The following is a 23,168-nucleotide window of genomic DNA, read 5'->3' on the forward strand; positions in this document are numbered from 1 at the left end:
TAACAAAGTTCTGTTTTACCAGTTAACTTATAAAATTCCATGCTAAGAGACTATACAGACTGAAAACAAATTATTCAAATGTTTTAAATTTATGAATGAAGAATTTATAACAGGATAACACTGTTATATACTCTTTGGATTTTGTCAGTTTCACCTCTAATAACTATATTCCCCCAAAACAATATATTTTCTCAGTCTTCCTAAAAATTGAACCCTTGAAAGCAATCAGCTCACATTTTTTTCCTTTCAGTGTTTTAAAACTTTTCCTAAAGCCATAACAATGATGAATGTGAGAAAATAGTAACAATAATGAGCCACTGTAGGATTATAGTTCTACTACTGATACTACTGATTTTTTTCCTGCTATTTGTTAAATTCTTAGTTGCCAGTCATCCAGTTTCCTTCAGGGGGAAGTATAATTTCTAACAGCTCCTGGACTCAAGCTTATACCTTTATGTATCTTCTACATTTTTAATAGATTATATAATGTTAAAATAACTAAGTTAATACAATTAATAATCTCCATAAATAAAACTGATAAAAATAAACAAATTTATAAACAAAGAGTTAAAAAGAGTATTTTGCCATCTTGTTCTTGAATCCAAATGGGTGTTTACAAGAAAGGATTACTACTCCTTTATGCCAGTAGTTCAACTGTTTCTTAGAATTTTTCTTAAAGGTACCGTTAACGTGGTGAAATTTTAAAGTTAAATATAAGATATATTTAAAAAATATATTTGCAGTCATATAAAAACCTGTCATAAACACACAAACACACAGTATTTTCTTGTGTTGTCATCATTAAGCAAAACTGAAAAAAATATGCTCTTTGTTTATATTATGATTTCTGGTAAAAGGGTTTTTAATTAGGAAGACTGCAGCTCTGCATTGGTCTTTCTAAAATTTAGGCTTAAACATTTCTGCTCACACAAAACTATACAAAAAGAACATTGTTACATCACACCTGTGGAACATTAAACACCAGCTTAGACTCAGTTTTATCAGCTTGGTATATACTATTCTCAAAACTAATGGTAATGCAATCACAATACCTTATAAATAGTTTTAGAGCTATTTTAAATGCAGGGTACTTTCTGTCTGACATGTTTATAAGAAATGCAAGTGGTTCTTAGTGTCTGTTTCAACTTTGAAGCAAAACTTTACTTCCAATCATTTTCCAAGAGTCTAGATCACCTTAATGGAAACATATCCTGAGACTGCAAAACAGACTTGAAACAAAGTGCTGATATCATTTGCAAATACTCATCACTCAAGATTTTCTCAAAAAACAAATACCGTATGCTAACACATATATATGGAATTAAAAAAAAAAAAGGTTCTGATGAACCTAGGGGCAGGACAGGAATAAAGAGGCAGACGTAGAGAATGGACTTGAGGACATGGGGAGGGGGAAGGGTAAGCTGGGACGAAGTAAGAGAGTGGCATGGACATATATACACTACCAAATGTAAAATAGATAGCTAGTGGGAAGCAGCTGCATAGCACAGGGAGATCAGCTTGGTGCTCTGTGACCACCTAGAACGGTGGGATAGGGAGGGTGGGAGGGAGATGCAAGAGGGAGGGGATATGGGGATATATGTATACATATAGCTGATTCACTTTGTTATACAGCAGAAACTAACACAACATCGTAAAGCAATTATACTTCAAATAAAGATATTAAAAAATAAATCAATAAATAAAAAAGATTTTCTCAAGACTGTGCAACAGAAGTAAAATGAATTTTGAGGTTAATGTGAAACTGCAACTATGATCCATAATTTCTAATTTCAAGTTTTTGTATTAATCATAATAGCCTTGCTGATTTCAATAAGAAATGATACAAATTTGATAAATAAATGATATAAATTTAACCATAACACTTTATACTTATAAAATATTTACTGGTTTTATATATTGAAGGTTAGCCTAAGATTTCATTTGAAAAGAAGTTTCCATTGTGAGAAATGTTTGGAAATCCTTGCTTTAAGCTACAAATTCCAATAGAATTTAAATGATTTAGCATACCTATTTGGCTTTAGCTATGGATTTCCTACCTTACACAGTGATACAGTGCAACATACTGGCTTTTCCATTTTATTAGGACTAGATTATTTGAACACTCAAATTCAAGAAATTTTGCAATACCAAAATGAATTTTGTTTTCTTTTTGCCATTTGGATACTGGTGAAAGTATGTAGTAAGGGTTACTTTGAAAGTAAACATAAAGGTTCCAATGATGTCTGTTTCTTCCCTGCCTGATACTTCTTCCACTGTAAGAACCTGATTTCTTCTTGCCTTCCATTGTCAAACAAAGGAAGAATACTGAAGAAAATGAAGCTATGCTTGCTTTCTTACAGCTCCAATAATTTTGAGCCCAGTGGTCCCCTCCTATATTACAGAATAGTGTCTCTAAAGAACGGGCCAATGTAGACACATTGAAACTATGAAACAGCAGATTTAGTCATAATGACATACCCCAGACATCATTTGCTGTTTCCTACATATAATTTAATTGTAAAATGTACACAAATGAGGAAAGATAAATCAATAACAAGTTCACTTGAAAGTCAATTTTTTCAAGGAAAATACCAAGTTATCATTCTACAAAGGTGTGTAGAATGATATCTATGTTTCATTCTACATTGCATATAGATTCACATAAAAGACAGATCAGCAAAGTACGGCCTGTGGGTCAAATAAGGCTGTGAGCTAAGAATGGTTTTTACATTTTTAAAAGGGTGTAAAAAGAGAAAACAAAGAATATGCCCAAAAATCCACTGAGACTCCCTCTTGCGAGAGCACTGGAATCACAACCAACTGCTGAACAATCATGGACAGGAAGACACTGGAACTCACCAAAAAAGATACCCCACATCCAAAGACAAAGGAGAAGCCACAATGAGATGGCAGGAGGGGTACAATCACAATAAAATCAAATCCCATAACTGCTGGGTGGGTGACTCACAAACTGGAGAACACTTATATCACAAAAGTCCACCCACTGCAGTGAAGGTTCTGAGCCCCACGTCAGGCTTCCCAACCTGGGGGTCCAGCAACAGGAGGAGGAATTCCTAGAGAATCAGGCTTTGAAGGCTAGCGGGATTTGATTGCAGGACTTTGACAGGACAGGGGAAACAGAGACTCCACTCTTGGAGGGCACACACAAAGTAGTGCGCACATCGGGACCCAGGGGAAGGAGCAGTGACCCCAGGGGAGACTGAACCAGACCTACCTGCTAGTGTTGGAGGGTCTCCTGCAGAGGCAGGGGGTGGATGTGGCTTACTGTGGGGACAGGGACACTGGAAGCAGAAGTTCTGGGAAGTACTCCTTGGCGTGAGCCCCCCCAGAGTCTGCCATTAGCCCCACCAAAGAGCCGGGTAGGCTCCAGTGCTGGGTCGCCTCAGGCCAAACAACCAACAGGGAGGGAACCCTGCGCAATCCATCAGCAGACAAGTGGATTAAAGTTTTACTGAGCTCTGCCCACCAGAGCAACACCCAGCTCTACCCACCACCAGTCCCTCCCATCAGGAAGCTTGCACAAGCCTCTTAGATAGCCTCATCCACGAGACAGCAGACAGCAGAGCAAGAAGAACTACAATTCTGCAGCCTGTGGAAGGAAAACCACATTCACAGAAAGATAGACAAAATGAAAAGACAGAGGACTTTGTACCAGATGAAGGAACAAGATAAAACCGCAGAAAAACAACTAAATGAAGTGGAGACAGGCAACCTTCCAGAAAAAGAATTCAGAATGATGATAGTGAAGATGATCCAGGACCTCGGGAAAAGAATGGAGGCAAAGATCGAGAAGACGCAAGAAATGTTTAACAAAAGCCTAGAAGAATTAAAGAACAAACAGAGATGAACAACACAATAACTGAAACGAAAAATACACTAGAAGGAATCAATAGCAGAATAACTGAGGCAGAAGAACGGATAAGTGACCTGGAAGACAGAATGGTGGAATTCACTGCTGTGGAACAGAATAAAGAAAAAAGAATGAAAAGAAATGAAGACAGCCTAAGGGACCTCTGGGACAACACTGAATGCAACAACATTTGCATTATAGGGGTCCCAGAAGGAGAAGAGAGAGAGAAAGGACCCAAGAAAATATGTGAAGAGATTATAGTCAAAAACTTCCCTAACATGGGAAAGGAAATAGCCACCCAAGTACAGGAAGTGCAGAAAGTCCCAGGCAGGATAAACCCAAGGAGAAACCCGCCGACACACATAGTAATCAAATTGACAAAAATTAAAGACAAAGAAAAATTATTGAAAGCAACAAGGGAAAAAGGACAAATAACATACAAGGGAACTCCCATAAGGTTAACAGCTGATTTCTCAGCAGAAACTCCACAAGCCAGAAGGGAGTGGCACAATATATTTAAAGTGATGAAAGGGAAGAACATACAACCAAGATTACTCTACCCGGCAAGGATGGCATCCAGAATCAGTGGAGAAATCAAAAGCTTTACAGACAAGCAAAAGCTAGGAGAATTCAGCACCACCAAACCAGCTCTACAACAAATGCTAAAGGAACTTCTCTAAGTGGGAAACACAAGAGAAGAAAACGACCTACAAAAACAAACCCAAAACAATTAAGAAAATAGTAAAGGAGCATAGATATCAATAATTACCTTAAACGTGAATGGATTAAATGCTCCAACCAAAAGACACAGGCTCGCTGAATGTATACAAAAACAAGACCCATATATATGCTGTCTACAAGAGACCCACTTCAGACCTAGGGACACATACAGACTGAAAGTGAGGGGATGGAAAAAGATATTCCATGCAAATGGAAATCAAAAGAAAGCTGGAGTAGCAATAGTTATATCAGATAAAATAGACTTTAAAATAAAGAATGTTACAGGAGACAAGGAAGGACACTACATAGTGATCAAGGGATCAATCCAAGAAGAAAATATAACAATTATAAATATATATGCACCCAACACAGGAGCACCTCAATACGTAAGGCAACTGCTAACAGCTATAAAAGAGGAAATCGACAGTAACACAATAATAGTGGGGGACTTTTAACACCTCACTTACACCAGTGGACAGATCATCCCAACAGAAAATTAATAAGGAAACACAAGCTTTAAATGACACAATGGACCATATAGATTTAATTGATATTTATAGGACATTCCTTCCAAAAATAGCAGATTACACTTTCTTCTCAAGTGCACATGGAACATTCTCCAGGATTGATCACACTGTGGGTCACAAATCAAGCCTTGATAATTTAAGAAAATTGAAATCATATCATGCATCTTTTCCGACCACAACACTATGAGATTAGAAATCAATTACAGCAAAAGAAACCATAAAAAACACAAACACATGGAGGGTAAACAATACGTTACTAAATAACTAAGAGATCACTGAAGAAATTAAAGAGGAAATCAATAAATATCTACAAACAAATTACAATGAAAACATGATGATCCAAAACCTATGGGATGCAGCAAAAGCAGCTGGGATTGACATATATACACTAATATGTATAAAATGGATAACCAATAAGAACCTGATATATTAAAAAAAAATTTTTTTTAAAAGGATGACACAAACAGATGGAGAGATATACCATGTTCTTGGACTGGAAGAATCAATATTGTTAAAATAACTATACTACCCAAAGCAATCTACAGATTCAATGCAATCCCTATCAAATCACCAATGGCATTTTTTACAGAACTAGAACAAAAAGTCTTAAAATTTGTATGGAGACACAAAAGACTCTGAATAGCCAAAGCAGTCTTGAGGGAAAAAAGTGGAGCTGGAGGAATCAGACTCCCTGAATTCAGACTATACTACAAAGCTACAATAATCAAGACAATATGGTACTGGCACAAAAACAGAAATATAGATCAATGGAACAGGATACAAAGCCCAAAGATAAACCCACACACCTATAGTCAACTAATCTATGACAAAGCAGGCCAGGATGTACAATGGAGAAAAGACAGTCTCTTCAATAAGTGGTGTTGGGAAAACAGGACAGCTACATGTAAAAGAATGAAATTAGAACACTCCCTAACACCATACACAAAAATAAACTCAAAATGGATTAAAGACCTAAATGTAAGGCCAGACACTATAAAAGTCTTAGAGGAAAACATAGGAAGAACACTCTTTGACATAAATCACAGCAAGATCTTTTTTGATCCACCTCCTAGAGTAATGGAAATAAAAATAAACAAATGGGACCTAATGAGACTTAAGAGCTTTGTAAAGCAAAGCAAACCACAAACAAGACAAAAAGACAACCTTCAGCATGGGAGATTAATCTCCAAAATATATAAACAGCTCATGTAGCTCAATATTAAAAAGACAAACAACCCAATCAAAAAATGGGCAGAAGACCTAGACATTTCTCCAAAGAAGACATACAGATGGCCAAGAAGCACATAAAAAGCTGCTCAACATCACTAATTATTAGAGAAACGCAAATTAAAACTACAATGAGGTATCACCTCACACCAATTAGAATGGGCATCAACAGAAAATCTACAAACAAGAAATGCTGGAGAGGGTGTGGAGAAAAGGGAACCCTCTTGTACTGCTGGTGGGAATGTAAATTGATACAGCCACTTTGGAGAACAGTATGGAGGTTCCTTAAAAAACTAAAAATAGAATTACCATATGACCCAGCAATCCCACTACTGGGCATATACCCAGAGAAAACCATAATTCAAAAGACACATGCATCCCAATGTTCACTGCAGCACTATTTACAATAGCCAGGTCATGGAAGCAACCTAAATGCCCATCGACAGACGAATGGATAAAGAAGATGTGGTATATATATATATATATACAATGGAATATTACTCAGCCATAAAAAGGAACAAAGTTGGGTCATTTGTAGAGACGTGGATGGATCTAGAGAATGTCATACAGAGTGAAGTAAGTTGGAAAGAGAAAAACAAATATCATATATTAATGCATATATCTGGAACCTATAAAAATGGTACAGATGAACTGGTTTGCAAGGCAGAAATAGAGACACAGATGTAGAGAACAAACGTATGGACACCAAGGGGGGAAAGTGGTGGGGGTGGGGTGGGGTGGTGGTGTGATGAATTGGGAGATTGGGATTGACATATATATACTAATATGTATGAAATAGATAACTAATAAGAACCTGCTGTATAAAAAAATAAATAAAATTCAAAAATTCAAAAAAAAAAGAAAAGCCACTGATAGAGACCAATGAATATATCCATAAGTAAAAATTAACTATCTTAATATAACAAAAATTGTATCTATTACCTGCTCATAGTTTAAACGCTGAATTTCTGAAATTTCTTTTGGCTTTGTATCAAGCATGTAATCTCCTGTAAAAAGAAATGGTAAAGTTGCCTTTTAAAAATATTACTTTTTATCTAATTACAAAGGTAATATATTTTAACTAAAAATTGTAGCAATAGGTAATATAAAAATATTTACCCCCCCATTCAGAGAAAATCAATGTTAACTGTTAGCTAAGGTCTCACATATTTTTTTCAGTGTACATCCTATGTTTTGAACTTTCTTTTTCCTCCTCTTTATATATAAGCATCTTTCCATGTCACTACAATAAAGCTCTAAAAGGTTTTTACCAAGTTTCACTGCTATCAGCAAGATAACTATTACCCCAATACCTTTCCAAGAATGGGTGTCATCTGTCTTCTAAATGTTTGTCATTCTTAGAAGTAAGCAAACATTTTTTTTTGCATTTAAAAAATTGGCATCTTAGTGGTTACCGATGAGGAGAGGGGAGAGAGAGAGGCAAGAAAGGGGTATGGAATTGAGATACAAACTACTATGTATAAAATAGATAAGCAACAAGAATATATTGTATAGCACAGGGAATTATAGCCATTATCTTGTAATAGCTTTTAATGGAGTATAATCTGTAAAAATACTGAATCACTATGCTGTACACCTGAAACTAATATAATATTGTAAAGCAACTATACTTCCCCCAAATTGATTTTTTTTTTTTTTTTTGTGGTACACGGGCCTCTCACTGTTGTGGCCTCTCCCGTTGCGGAGCGCAGGCTCCAGATGCGCAGGCTCAGCGGCCATGGCTCACGGGCCCAGCCGCTCCGCGGCATGTGGGATCTTCCCGGACCGGGGCACGAATCCGTGTCCCCTGCATCGGCAGGCGGACTCTCAACCACTGTGCCACCAGGGAAGCCCTGATATATTTTTATATATGTATTTTCACTTGGTATCACCATTTTAATATATAAATGACTTTTTAAAAAATAAATTTATTTACTTATTTATTTTTGGCTGCATTGGGTCTTTGTTGCTGCACGCGGGCTTCCTCTAGTTGCAGCAAGCGGGGGCTACTCTTCGTTGCGGTGCACGGCCTCCTTATTGTGGTGGCTTCTATTGTTGCAGAGCACAGGCTCTAGGCATGCAGGCTTCATTAGTTGTGGCATACGGGCTCAGTAGTTGTGACTCGTGGCCTCTAGAGTGCCGGCTCAGTAGTTGGGCACGTGGGCTTAGTTGCTCCGCGGCATGTGGGATCTTCCCAGCCCAGGGCTCGAACCCGTGTTCCCTGGAACCCGTGTTCCCTGCATTGGCAGGTGGATTCTTAACCACTGTGCTACCAGGGAAGCCCCTATAAATGACTTTTAGTATACGTGATACCTTTTAAATATATGTAGCATCATTTTAATATATGCAGTAAATTTTTATCCATGTTTTGCCTTTTTAACTATGTATTAATTATATATACTTTTCTTTGAATTGCCTGCCTATACAAGTATAATTTTTTTTTTACTGAACCACATAAAAGCTCTTTTTCAGTCAGAGGAATTAGAACATTTCCTGTTATACATGGTAAATTTTTTTTTCCCCATAATGGCTTCTGACTTTATGGTGATGTTTTTTGCCTACTTTTCACCATACAGAAATATTTAATTTCAGTATAGTCAAATTCTTCTACTGTAGCTTCTGGGTTTGATGGGTTTGATGTCATGTTAGAAAGATTTTCACCTCTTCAGAGTATACAAACATTCACATATACTTTCTTCATGTAATTTTATGTTTGTCTTTTTTTACATTTAAATCTTTAATTTATCTGGAATTAATTTTGATATAAACAGTGATACATGGAACTAACTTCTCAGCCAGCCTCCCAAATCACTAAGTTGATAAACTGTTTTATTAACTTTTATTTTCAAATTCAAAATAAACTTCTAAAGACTGCATTAAGTATTCTTTTAGGGACTTCCCTGGTGGCACAGTGGTTAAGAATCCGCCTGCCAGTGCAGGGGACATGGGTTCGAGCCCTGGTCCGGGAAGACCCCACATGCCAAGGAGCAACTAAGCCCATGCACCACAACTACTCAGCCTGCGCTCTAGAGCTCGTGAGCTGCAACTACTAAGCCGACGAGCCACAACTACTGAAGCCCATGCGCTTAGAGCCTGTGCTCTGCAACAAGAGAAGCCTCCGCAAATGAGAAGCCCATGCACCACAACAAAGAATAGCCCCTGCTTGCTACAACTAGAGAAAGCTGCGCGCAGCAACGAAGACCCAACACAGCCAAAGATAAATAAATAAATAAATAAGTTTTTAAAAAAGTATTCTTTTAATCTCTCCAACTCTGAAAATAAAGAATTCCTATGAACATCAATATATTATTATTTTTGCTTTTATTTAGAACTTTCAGATGGCAAAATCTAACTGATAACAATTTTATTCCACCATAGGTACAGGAATTCTAAATCACTAAATTAATTCATTCACAGAAATATATAAGCAAGTGTATTTAACAAATATTTTTGAATCCTTACTATACATGGCACATTGTATATTTACATGTTGAGGTTTTAGTATAGCATTTAACTGAAAACTACACTTTGAGTAAATTATATACATTATTTATTCAAATAATTGAGAACATATTTGCTATACTGGTATCCTATATCTTATTTAAGCTCTGTATTTATCCTGATAAAAGACTGTAGTGTATGCTTTCCTACAGCTTTAATAGGGTCAGGATGCAGAACATTACATAATTCAATACTAAATGACCCTAGATATGCTATCATAGATTAAAGCTTAGGTGCTAAGAATAGAAAAATTATTGGGAAAGACTCAGATAAGCAACTTCTCTTTTCCTGAGGTCAGAAAAGATCTTCAGACAAGAGAAGAATGGCCTGACTAAGGGAGGCAGCCTCTTTGATGGACCTCAATGAGCCCTATAGCCTGGCATTCATTCCTTTGTATAATCACCTTCCCCTGGGGTGTGGACTGGATTCACTTCTAGTGAATCAAATACAACAGAATTAATGAAATGTCACTTACAAAATTATAAAAGAAAATATTGTGTCGTTTGTCATGGTGCTTTCTCATTTGCTCACTCTGAGGAATGCCACCTGCCATGTTCTGAGCTGCCTTTTGGAGATGCCCATGGCAAGGAATTGAAGGAAGCCTCTAGAGAGAGAGCCACAGAGAGCCACAGTCAATGAGGAACTGAGAACCTCAGTCCCACAACCTGTGAGGAACTGAATCCTGCCAACAACCAAGTGAGTAAGCTTGGAAGCTGATCTTCCTCAGTTGAGCCTGGAGATAAGACTGCAGCCCCAACTGACACACTGACTGCAACCTAATGAGAGACCTTAAGCCAGAGTCACTTAGCCACACCCAGATTCCTGACCTACAGATACTGTGTGATAATAAACGTTCATTGTTCTAAGTGACTAAATTTTGGGGTGATATGAAGCAACAGACATCTGTATTTTTAGGAAAGTTTGTAATAATTAGATATTTTTAAAAGACTGATTTTGAGTTTTTAAGGGAGCATCTTTCAGTTTTAGATATGTAAATAAATCATCTCTTAAGAATTCTGTCTAGCTTATCTAACCTTTATAACAAAATTGGTCAACAATACTACTTCAATCAAAAATATTTATTGAGGGACTTCCCTGGTGGCCCAGTGGTTAAGAATCTGCCTTCCAATGAAGGGGATGCAGGTTCAATCCCTGGTCAGGGAACTAAATTCCCACATGCTGTGGGGCAACTAAAACAACACGCCACGACTACTGAGCCTGCACACTCTAGAGTCTGCACACCACAACTAGAGAGCACTCATGCTGCAACTACTGAGCCCATGGGCTCTGGAGCCCACGTGCCACAACTAGAGAGCTCACACACTGCCAACTACTGAGCCTGCGTGCCCTGGAGCCCGTGCGCCGCAGTGAAGAGCCCGTGCGCTGCAAAAAAAAGATCCCACATGCCGCAACAAAGATCCTGCGTGCTGCAACTAAGACCTGATGCAGCCAAATAAATAAATAAATAAAACATTTTTTAAAAAACAGCATTTATTGAAAGTCTATTCCGTGTTTAGCAACAGGTTAACGTGTTTGGAAATGAGCGTTTCCCTTAAAAAACTAATAATTTGGTTGGGCAAAGAACATACAGGGAACAGAATAAAATAACAATAAGGTATAATAGAGTGTAAAATGTAATAAAGGCCTTAAGTACCAAGTGATTTTGAAAAGAAATATTGATAAAGCCTGTAGCACTTAGAAATATCCTTTGTAGGGGGTAGTATCTAAAGCAGATTCAGAAAAATCGGCAGAACCTGCCAAGGCAGTGAGGGGAAAAAGCATTCTTTGAGGGAGAATGAATGAGGGGAAAAGCAAATATAAGAAACATCTTGCTATATGAGCAGTTTATAAGGAGGTTTATACATAAGATTTATGTTACAGAGTGGTGGGAAATATGGCTGGATGGGTAACCTTGATCAGATTATAGAAAATCATGAATAATACATCAGTAAGTTTGGCTGCTTATGAAAGATCATAAGGGAATCTTTCTGTTTTTAAGTAGACAAGTGAAGGATGAAACTGGTGCTTTAAGAAGATAACACTGATATGTAGGCTAATTTGGAGAGCAGAGGAAACAAAAGAGCTTGCAATAAATCACATTCCGAAGTACCAGTATACAGAGAGAGGAAAGAATTTCAAAGAAAGAATCCATAAGACTTTGCTATTAATGGGATATTTCAGACAAACAGAAATTAAGAAACAAAAACCTGACAGCCACATTAGGCCAAAAAAGGAAGAGAGGGTTTGGCAGTAGGTAGTAGGTAACTTATCCCAGGTGAGCATTTGGAAAAGAGAAGACACAACTGTGGGCAAAATTAAAATGCTTCAACATTGACCTCCTTTTATAGTATTTATGTTCAAAAGGTAAAATAAATTACCTTTTAAAAAGTCAGACAGCACCATCATCCTAACAACTATTTTCCTTACTATAATACGATGCTAGTCTCACCATCATACAAACTGTCTTGGATGGTTAAAATCATAGTGTATATTCTAGTTTGTGTTGTGCTTTTTTACCTCATCTTCCTAACCATTTTCTGCCTTCCACCTACACTTCTTCCCCACTTTATTAGACCTCCTAGCACTCACTAGGAGCTTTCATGTTGCTTTCTTGAGGCCAAAGCCCTCCAACAAGCCATGCCCATGTTTGACCCTGTTCTAATACTCCAGTAACAGAAATTTCCAAATTAAAATTCCCTCCTCCTCTAACCTTTGAAAAACCTAGGAAACCTTTAATGGTTTCTTTACAGTCTTTCTACTAGTGTTTGCTTATTAATGAAAAAGTATCTCTGGTTCGCCCAGAGAACTGGAGTAATCTCAAGAGAACAAAATCCAAATAGCTTAGAAAATTAAACAATTTGTTTTGGCCGGATTGGCTTTAAATAAAGTTTACTTTTGGTAAGGCAGAGTTTTCAGAATCTCTCTTCTCACATTATTCTTGCTCACTTCTCTCCCACCTCCCATTAGGATCATATTACTTTCATGCTGTCCCTGTAGATGAGTCTCCTCGCCCAGGACTTCCAAACCTCTTTAGCTACCCTAAATCTAAATATTACTTTGTCAATTTTTCTTTTTCTCTATAATTTAAAAAATTCTCTACTCTATGTCCTGCTCTCTCAGGGATTTTTAAAATCTAACAGTTAGATAAATTTAAGATACCAAGATGCACCAGTTATTTTCTTTCCAAGAAAAATACCATGCTAACATTTTCTTAGTACATTTATGCAAGCCACATTGACTGTATTGTTGACACCTCCAAATAACTTGTCCACACAGTACATAATCAGTAAATATTTGCTGGATAAGAAAAAGAAAAAAAAAAGGAAGAGACAAGTAGTAGGAATTTAAAATACTATCAAAAACACTTGAGTGGTGGAAAGGGAGAAGGGATATACTTTTGAGAATACTAGCCTTTCAGCATTTTAAAAATCATATTAGAAGGTGCCTAGATGGAGAGAACACATAATTTAATCTTTCTGAGCTTTGGTTACCTCATCTGTAAAATGAAGAGATATTATAATTTATGATGCTTTTATTTCCACTCCAATCTTACCCTTTTATACTATTAGTACCTCTATTCATACGCCCTCTGCCTCTGCTCATGGGTCTCTGCCATTACAAATGCATTCTTTAGCTATGGGAACTGACAACAAAAGAGCTCATTTTGCCTCAGAAGGTAGAATAGAAAAAGGCAAGTAGAGTGATGGTAATAACTAGCAAGCAAGAGGTTGGGTAAATGGCATCGGTCTATGATAGCACAGACAGCAGAGCCAGGATGACATAAGAAGCTGTGGAGTGGCAGCACAGTTTAAGGTTAGCACTGTCCAACAGAAATATAATGCAAGCCACAAATGCAAGCCCATATGTAACTTTAAATTTTTAGTAGCCACATTAAAAAAAGTAAAAAGAAGTAAAATTAATAATATATTTTATTTAGCCCAGTATATTAAACGTCGCGCCTGCTGAAACTCCCCCTCCCCCCCCCCCCCTCGGGGAAATGTGCGTTACTGCCTGAACCATCCCTCCCCCGACCCCGACCCCGTCCCTGGAAAAATTGTCTTCTACAAAACCTGTCCCTGGTGCCAAAAAGTTTGGGGACTGCTGCTCTAACCCATGCATTTCAGCAGGGGCGATGTTACCACCAAGGGGGCAAAAACTGATTCTTGGAGGGTAGGGACAAAAGTATCTTAGATATTATAATGGTTTGTGGCCTTCAAAGGGCCACAGAACATGAAGAGACATACAGTATTATCTGTGGCATTAAAATTTCCTGGAGTGAGTGATTAGGACAAAGATGTCTACAAAGGCTCCTTAGCGGGGCAATACTGAAAAAAAGGTGGAGAAACACTGCTCTACCCAAACTGTGCATGCTGGGAAACTTTAGGGGATGATCCTGGACCCATGTCTCTTCTCTCTTTATATTTTCTCTCTTAACGATCTCATCAATTTCCACAGATTTAAATACCATTTTTATACTAACGACTCCTAAACTCCTATCTTGAATTTCAGTGTCCTCTGGAACTCAGGGTCTCTCAAATCTTCTAAGTATTTTCTTTTCTTAATGTTTCCTTCATCTTCTGCCTAAATGAAATTTGGCTCTGCCTTGATGACACTGCAGCCCTCTCAAGTGATGTCTTTTCTCTCTCATGCTTCTTTACCGGTGAGCCTGGAGGTGGATCTACTTGCTCCTTAGGGTCATTCTTTCTCTCCCTCCTCCCTAAAACTCCTCACTTTTAAAACTCATGCTATCATATAATACTACCCATTATCCACCCACCTGGTTATAGTTCTCTACCAACTTTCAGGTCAATCTGCCTCATTCCTAGCTCACTACCTCTCTATGACACAAATCCTGCCATAATTTTTGATAATTTCAATACTCATAGAGATGACCCATCTAATACCCTGGACTTTCTGTTCCTTGCCTCTTTTCCAACAAGAATCTTATATTCCACCTTTTCTCAGAAACTCATTCCCTATGATCATACAGCTTTGTTATTACCAGGCTCCAAAAATTCTTCAGCTGTATCAGGGCCTACAATCCACTAAATCCCCTCACATTTTTCTTCAACATATTTATATCCTCATTTCCTCTTTATGCAACTTAACTATCATAGTTCATCATTATAACCACTCTCTACACATACCTTCAATTTCCTAGACTCTTTCTTCAACATACTCACTTGGTAAAAACCCAGCTCTGGTTAAATCCTGCTCCTCCACTATTCAGGCCTATACTCATGCAGCTGAGTGTGACTGAAGAAATCATACTGCCAACGTTGGCTGGTCTCACTAATCCCAGTGGTAATGCCCAGGAATAATACTTCATCTCCCCATTCACCTCCAACTTGTCTAGGCAACTATTTTATACCTTCTCATCTTCAACAACTCCTCCTTCATCTTCACTCTCAGCTGATGACCTGGTTTCCTGTTTCACTGAGAAAATAGAAGCACTCAAAAGACCTTCTATAAGTTACCACACCCACATCTGTCCACCTACCTGCATCTATTTTTAATACATTCTATCTTCCCTCCTATTGCTAAGGATAAAGTATCTGTACTGCCTAAGACTAAGTCTTCTATTTGTCTAAAATACTCTTTTCAATTCCTTTCCTTCAATTTTCTCTTTTTAAAAACAGCTTTATAGAAATGTAATTCACATACCATATAATTAACCCATTTAAGGTGTACAATTCAATGTTTTTAAAGTATATTCATAGCATTGTGAAATTATCATCATGATCTAATTTTAGAACATTTTGGTCTCCCCTTAAAGAAACTCTATACCCATTAGCAGTCAATCTCTATTTCCCCCGTATATTCCCAAGTCCTAAGCAACCACTAATCTACTTTCTGTCTCTAAATTTGCCTATTCTGGACATTTGATATAAATGGAATCATATAATAAGTGGTATTTTGTGACTTGGCTTCTTTAACTTAGCATAATGTCTTTAAGGTTTATCCATATTACAGCATGTATCAATACATTCCTTTTTATGGCTGAATAATGTTTCACTATGTGGATATAACACAGTTTATCCAGTCATCAGTTTATGGCTATCTGGGTTGTTTCCACTTTTAGGCTATTATTATAATGCTGCTATGAACATTCCTGTACAAGTTTTTGTGTGAACATGTATTTTTACTTCTCTTGGGTAAAGTTGTAGGATCATAGGTAATTCTATATTTAGCTTTCTAAGGAAGTTACAAACTGTTTTCCACAGTAGCTTCATTATGTTACATTCCTACTGGCTATGTACAATATATAAGGGCTTCTAATTTTCCCCTGTGCCCACTCCAGTCAGGTTTTTATCCTGTGGACTCGCTGAAGTTACCAATTACCTCCTTATGGCTCAATCAATGGTCAATTTTCATCCTGCGTGGCCTATTAGCAGCATTTGATTCAACTAATCTCAAACTCTTCATTGAAACTCTCCATTTAGATTCTAGGAAATTAGTCTTTGGCTTTTCTTCTATATAGTTGAACTTCTACCCATTCTTCTTCTTCCTCAGCTTCTAATCACTGGCACATCCAAGATTCAGTCTACTGATCTCTTCGCTTCTCTATCTACATTCATATTATTTGTGACTCAGTATAACTGTCATTTATATATGTTATCTGTTCCCAAATGTGTATTTACAGGTTAGATCTGTGCTGTCCAATAAAATAACTAGTAGTGACATGTGGCTATATAAATTTAAATTTAATTAATTAATAAAAATTTAATTTAATTTTAATTTAATTTAATATTCAGTTCCTCAGTCACATCAGCTATATTTTAAGATATCAAGAGTCACATGTGCCTAGTGGCTATGAAACTAGACAGCACAAAGTTTTACTGTACAGCACTGATTGAAACCTCTCCTCTAGACTCTACATTTATATATCCCACTGCCTCCCTGATATCTCCACTTGAATGCCAATAAACATCCCAAAACCAAAATCCTGATATTCCTCCCTAAACATGTTCCTTCCATTTTTTCTTGTTTCAGTTGACGTTAACTCTGTCCTTCCAGTTGTTCAAACCAAAAATCATGGGGTAACCCTTGACTTCACTCTCACTCCACATTCAACTGATCGGCAAATTCTGTCAGCTCTATATTCAGAATCTGACCATATTTTATAATCTCCACTTCTACTACCCTGCTTGAAGCCACCACCATCTTTTGCCAGTTTCCACAGCTTGCTAACCAATCTCCCTGCTTCTGCCTTTACACCACTAAGTTCTATTTTCAACCTAACAGCCAGAGAATTCTTGTTAAACTCAAAGTCAGATCATTAGTCCTCTGTTCAAACTCCTTTAATGGCTTCCCAATCACCCACAGCAAAAGTCAAAGTTGCTATAATAGCCTAGGATACTGTACGATATGATCCCATTATCTCTAATCTCATCTCCTAATACTTCCCCTTTGCAGTCCTTGGCAGTCATACTGGCTGTTCATCAAAAGCACTAAGCATATTTCAGCCTTTTCCATGAAATATAATTTAGAAATCACAAAGTTTAAGAATCACCAAGCTAGAGTAAAAGAGGTTTAAATAGAAATTCTATTTCCAGACATCTAGATATTGAAAGTAATCTACACTTAACTATGAGGTTCCCTAGCCAGTGAGTGGGATTAAATGACATTAATTATATAAAGAAAAAGGTCTTCCAGGGCTTCCCTGGTGGCGCAGTGGTTGAGAGTCCGCCTGCCGATGCAGGGGACACGGGTTCGCGCCCTGGTCCGGGAAGATCCCACATGCCGCAGAGCGGCTAGGCCCATGAGCCATAGCCGCTGAGCCTGCGCGTCCGGAGCCTGTGCTCCGCAACGACAGAGGCCACAACAGTGAGAGGCCCGCGTACCACAAACAAAAAAAAAAAAAAAGAAAGAAAAACGTCTTCCAAAAGCTCTAATCTCAATTACTTCACTAAACCTACACCTCACAAAAAAAAAATCAGTTAGCTAGTTGTCTGGAATGGCATAAATAAACTAATCAGCTAATAAAATTTTTTAAAATAAAAATTTAATTACTAAACAACTGTAAGAATATGGATTAAGATTTCCAATTTGGTAATAAATATATAAATTCTTATTTGCTAAATTGTAAAAGACCGCAGGATGATATACAACAACCTGCTCTGTAAACAAGTTCTACTCAAAGCAACTGGTCTGCAAACTGTGTAGTACGGTCTGTTTTGAAATAAGAATCTTGCATAAGAATGCAATTCAATACACTGCTTCCTTCATCAAGAAAAATTGGCTATCAAAAAATTTCAGATGGACTAAAATGTTTTACACTCTAGTATAAGCCTCTATTTCACTGCAGACTGGTAACTAACATTTTATAGACTGACAGAGGTCCATGAATCATATTTTGGGTAGCACTGCTCTAAATCACCTCCTGGGTTTTAATTCAAGTCTACTCAATATTTTAAAACACTACCTACATTCAATGTTAGAGTTTTTGTGCCACTTCCCATTCTGTAGTTTATTGGAATTAATATGTACCTTGTTGTTTTCTAGATGTCACTAGTCTCTTTATTTATATTAAAGAATTTTAATGCTGGTCAGAAAGAAGGCATCCAATAACAGAAACATACTGATAAAATTTTTTAATTAAGAGATTAAAAATTATAACTTAAAAATAGCCTCAAAAAGGTGAAATGTGGTAATATATTAGCTTTGAAAACTTTGATTTATTTTGAAAGAGATATAAAAATCATTCACTTTTCAACACTAACCTAAATATTCCATCAGCTGTTCAGCAGTTATGATTTCCATCATCGGTGGAAGTTTCACCTGAAAAACAAAGTATTTTTCTATAAAATCAAATGTTTTAGATAATTAAAGTGTTTCTTCAGTCAGAAACACAAGTATGTATGTGTATTATATGTATCTACTATAGGCATACAACACTCACATTTAAAAATCTTTGTAACTAATCTTTAATACAACAAAGCCAATCCTATCACCATAAAATTTACAGGGTGATACAAGATCTCAGAGAGTCAATGAGAAATCTATTTTCAGAGCCAAGTGCTATGCCTTTCGTCACCCATCCTGATTGTCATTATGCACCTGCAGCAGTGTCCTGCAGGATAGAAAATACAGTTTAAGGGCAGGAAGAGGCACTGAACATGTTTTGACAGGTCACCCATGCAGCAGTTTTACTGAAGACAGGCTTAACACAGGTCAATATTCCATTACTTCAGTCTACCTGGGCCATTTTTTTTTGTTGAGGAGCTAAAATGGATACAGTATAAAGGATGGTCATAAACTGAAGGATTCATACTATATGAGTCAACCTGTAAAATTTAAAAACAGGCAAAATTAAACTTTACTGTTTAGAGCTGTACATGTATAAAGAAAAGAAAATGGGTACTATAAAAATTAGAATGGTGGTTAACCCTAGGGATAAGAGAAGGAGTTATAGTTGTAACAGGACATGTAAGAGGCCTCTGGGGTGCTGGCAATGCTCTATATCTTGACTTGCATGGTAGTTCCACTGTTTGCTTTACGATAACTTGTTAAACTGGACATCTCTGTTTTATGTACTTTTCTGTATGCACTATATGTCACAATAAAAAGGTTAAAAGTAGATATATACGTTATAGTCATATTTAAGTTTCAAAAGTTATGTCAGCTGCAACACAGTCTAAATGAATTTTTCAAATGAATTATCAGATGAATTACACAGATATTACAGCCAATGATTGTAAATACTTTAGCTGACTTATTGAAAAGCATACTCCTTGGTATATTCATGGAAGAAAAATAAGTACTGTAGGATGCAAACTCGAACAAAATAATTAACATAGCAATGACAGAATAGCAGCATAATTAAAAATTCCTCAGGAATTACTATTTCAGGATCATTTAAATCAGCAATTTCTCCAACAACAAGTGTTGAAGAAGGTGCTCTGGATCTTTATGTTACCAAATGTAGTAACAGTATGTCACAATTTTTTTTTTAATCAATGAATAAAGTAAGTGCTAAAAAAGATCCCTGTAAAACAAAACAGTTTTAGACCCTCTGAAAGCATACATGACAGTTGGTACTTATGAGTTAGTCATCCAGTGGCTTTATCACTCAGTGAAAACCAAGAGTTGCCATGGAGGTTTTGATCATTACTTGTTTCTAAATTATTCTTATTTTCTAGGACACTTTTTAAAATTGTAATAGACTTTTTTTTTTTTTTTTTGGCTGCGCCGCATGGCATGCGAGATCTCAGTTCCCCGACCAGGGATAGAATCCACGCCCCCTGCAGTGGAAGCGCAGAGTCTTAACACCTGGACCACCAGGGAAGTCCCAGAAATTGTAATAGACTTTTTTTTTTGGAGAAGTTTTAGGTTTACAGAAAAATTCAGCAGAAAGTACAGAGAGTTCCCATAAAGAGTATATTTTTCAAATTAAAACTCATTGGCAAATTATAGTCCCCTGCTTGTTTTTCTAAATAAAGTTGTATTGGGTGTCACTCTCATTTGTTTATGTACTGTCTTTGGCTGCTTTTGCACTATAATAACAGAGCTGAATCTTTGCAACAGAGACGATAAGGCCCACAAAGCCTAAAATATTTACTATCTGGTCCTTTACAGGAAAAGTATGTTGATCCCTGCTTTAGATGATTTTAACTACTTTTAGATAATATTTTATCAAGGTGTTTCAATACCACTTTGAAGGTCTGATATTTAAACCAGCAGTTTATATACACTGTGAATATTTACATTCTGAATAACTGTCAGACCACTCTGAAAGTCCAGTTTTCACCTAACAATGCTTCTTAAATGAGACCTATATATTCTTTTATTCCAGATAAATTCAGTGCAGAAATATATTCACCAGAAAATTCCATAAACAAATAGCTTATCCTCTTTTGGTCAATGTAGTAATCCCACTATAAAACTGTCAATAAGAAACCAAGGCACTAACAAGTGTATGTATTTGGGAAATACATTCTACAATCCTAGATTTCTACAAATAGATGATTTCAGGGTTTAGTCTTGAAATTTCCAAATAATAACAACTGCCTATCATGTCTTGCTTCAAACATTTGAAATAGGAAATGACAACCTTTATAGAGATTTTAGAAGTGGGACAACAAATACGCAAATATTTTAACTATTCCCAAGCATAATGAGTGGTATATTCACTTCCCGAGAATCTTGGCCAACAAAATATTATGGATGTTCACTAAAGCTAGGGACAAAAGAGTATAATAGTGAAGAAATGTCTGCCTCCCTCCCACTAATACTTTGGAGCCATCAACAGATCTTAATTTTTTTTAACCACAAAATGATCTTCCTGAATGCTTGCTTCTCTTTTTGCTTCCCTCTACCACCATCGCCACAAAAGCAAATGCTGAAGATTTTGTTAATGATCCTAAGACTTTCTCTCCTTTGTCTATTTAGAGTCTATTAAAGAAAAAACAGGTTATGGGAAAGTTAGCTAAGGATACAGAATTTAAAATTGTGGCATTCTGTCTGAATCTCTAAATTTTAAATCTTATGATGAAAAACAGACAAACAAATGAAGTATGACCTAGGTTCTCAGATGGTCCTCTTTTAGTAATAATCTATAACATATCGTTTACAAGTAAATTAATGTATTCAAGGACACCTGGAAGGTACTCTAAGTAGTTTAAATATTCTTCCTAAAATTTGAGCAAAACCTCTCAGTACATATTCACACACAGTTTCAAATTAATAGAGTCCAAATAAAATGAAGCTTTTATTATCTAGGAAAATAAATTATGTCCTATCCTATAAATATTTTATTATTCTAACTAGATTTCTATTAAAATTAATATTTAAATAAAATATTTAATATTAAACACTTAAATTAACAAAAGAATATTTAAATTAACAAAAGGAAATAGCTACTACAACTCCATATATTCAACTATAGGATAAAACATCATTAATTCAGCCCAATTATTCTGTAATTCTTAGTCATTCGAAGAGTGACGTGTACTTGAGAACAGACTCGAGAGACCAAAAATAAAAATAACAAAACCTGCTTAAAGTGTTAATATCCTGAACAGAAATGTAAAACATCTCAAAAGTGATATGCCAAGATTCTGATACCTATAATTTTGATATAGGGGAGAGGGGGGGAAAAAAATGCAGGGGACCCAGTAATAACAAAGAAATAAGGAACAGTCTATATAGCTAATGGTAAGTATGAAAATGACCAGCCAAAGAACATTGTTAAATGTTTAATTAGAATACCAATTAATAAGTACTCAAGAAATACAGTTTGGGGCTTCCCTGGTGGCGCAGTGGTTAAGAATCCACCTGCCAATGCAGGGAACATGGGTTCGAGCCCTGGTCCGGGAAGATCCCACATGCTGCGGAGCAACTAAGCCCGTGTGCCACAACTACTGAGCCTGTGCTCTGGAGCCCGCATGTCACAACTACTGAAGTCAGCACACCCTAGAGCCCGTGCTCTGCAACAATCAATCAATGTGATACACCACATTAACAAACTGACAAAAAATCATATCATCATCTCAATAGATGCAAAAAAAGCTTTTAATAAAATTCAACATCAATTTATGATAAAAACTCTCAACAAAGTGGGTATAGAGGAAACATACCTCACCATAATAGAGACCATTTATGACAGGGCCACAGCTAACATCATACTCAATGGTGAAAAGCATTTCACCATTTCCTCTCAGATCAGGAACAAGACAAGGATGCTCAATCGCTTTTGTTTTTTTTTTTTTGGCCACCCAGTGTGGCTTGTAGGATCTTAGTTCCCAGACCAGGGATTGAACCTGTGCCCCCTGCAGTGGAAGTGGGGATTCCTAACCCCTGGACCACCAGGAAATTCCCATTACCACTTTTAATCAACATAGTATTGGAAGTCCTAACCACAGCAACCAGACAAGAAAAAGAAATGAAAGGAATCCAAACTGGAAAAGAAGTAAAACTGTCACTGTTTGCAGATGACATGCTATACACAGAAAATCCTTAAGACACCACCGAAAAGCTACCAGAACTCATCAATGAATCTGGAAAAACTGCAGGACACCAAATTAATATACAGACTTCTAAAAACAGCAACACTTTCTTTCAATGAAATCTTATATAAAACGTTATCTGAAATATATGTATATATATATATATATGTGTGTGTGTGCGTGTGTATTTTTTTTTGGCTGTGCCGCACAGCATGTGGAATCTTAGTTCCCCAGCCAGGGATCAAACCCGTGCCCCCTGCAGTGGAAGCACAGAGTCTTAACCACTGGACCTCCAAGGAAGTCCCGTGAAATATATTTTAAATGAAGAACTGACAGAACTTTGTGACCAGTGAAAAGTGAAGGATGATGGGAAAA

General features: G+C 36.8%; 1 protein-coding gene across 2 annotated transcripts in view; it reads right to left on the reverse strand.

Annotated features, from left to right (window-relative positions):
* MINDY2 (MINDY lysine 48 deubiquitinase 2) overlaps window positions 1-23,168 on the reverse strand; it is a 65,995-nt gene that overhangs the window by 32,791 nt on the left and 10,036 nt on the right. For both annotated transcript variants that reach the window (XM_007458901.1, XM_007458902.1), the window contains exons 2-3: window positions 18,570-18,627; window positions 7,288-7,352 (exon numbers count right to left, since the gene is read on the reverse strand). In XM_007458901.1, coding sequence (XP_007458963.1) covers window positions 7,288-7,352; window positions 18,570-18,627 — 123 coding nt within the window. The remainder of the gene's footprint in view (window positions 1-7,287; window positions 7,353-18,569; window positions 18,628-23,168) is intronic.

The sequence above is a fragment of the Lipotes vexillifer genome, unplaced genomic scaffold, assembly GCF_000442215.2.
Source record: "Lipotes vexillifer unplaced genomic scaffold, Lipotes_vexillifer_v1.1 scaffold102, whole genome shotgun sequence".
Classification (NCBI taxonomy): domain Eukaryota; kingdom Metazoa; phylum Chordata; class Mammalia; order Artiodactyla; family Lipotidae; genus Lipotes; species Lipotes vexillifer.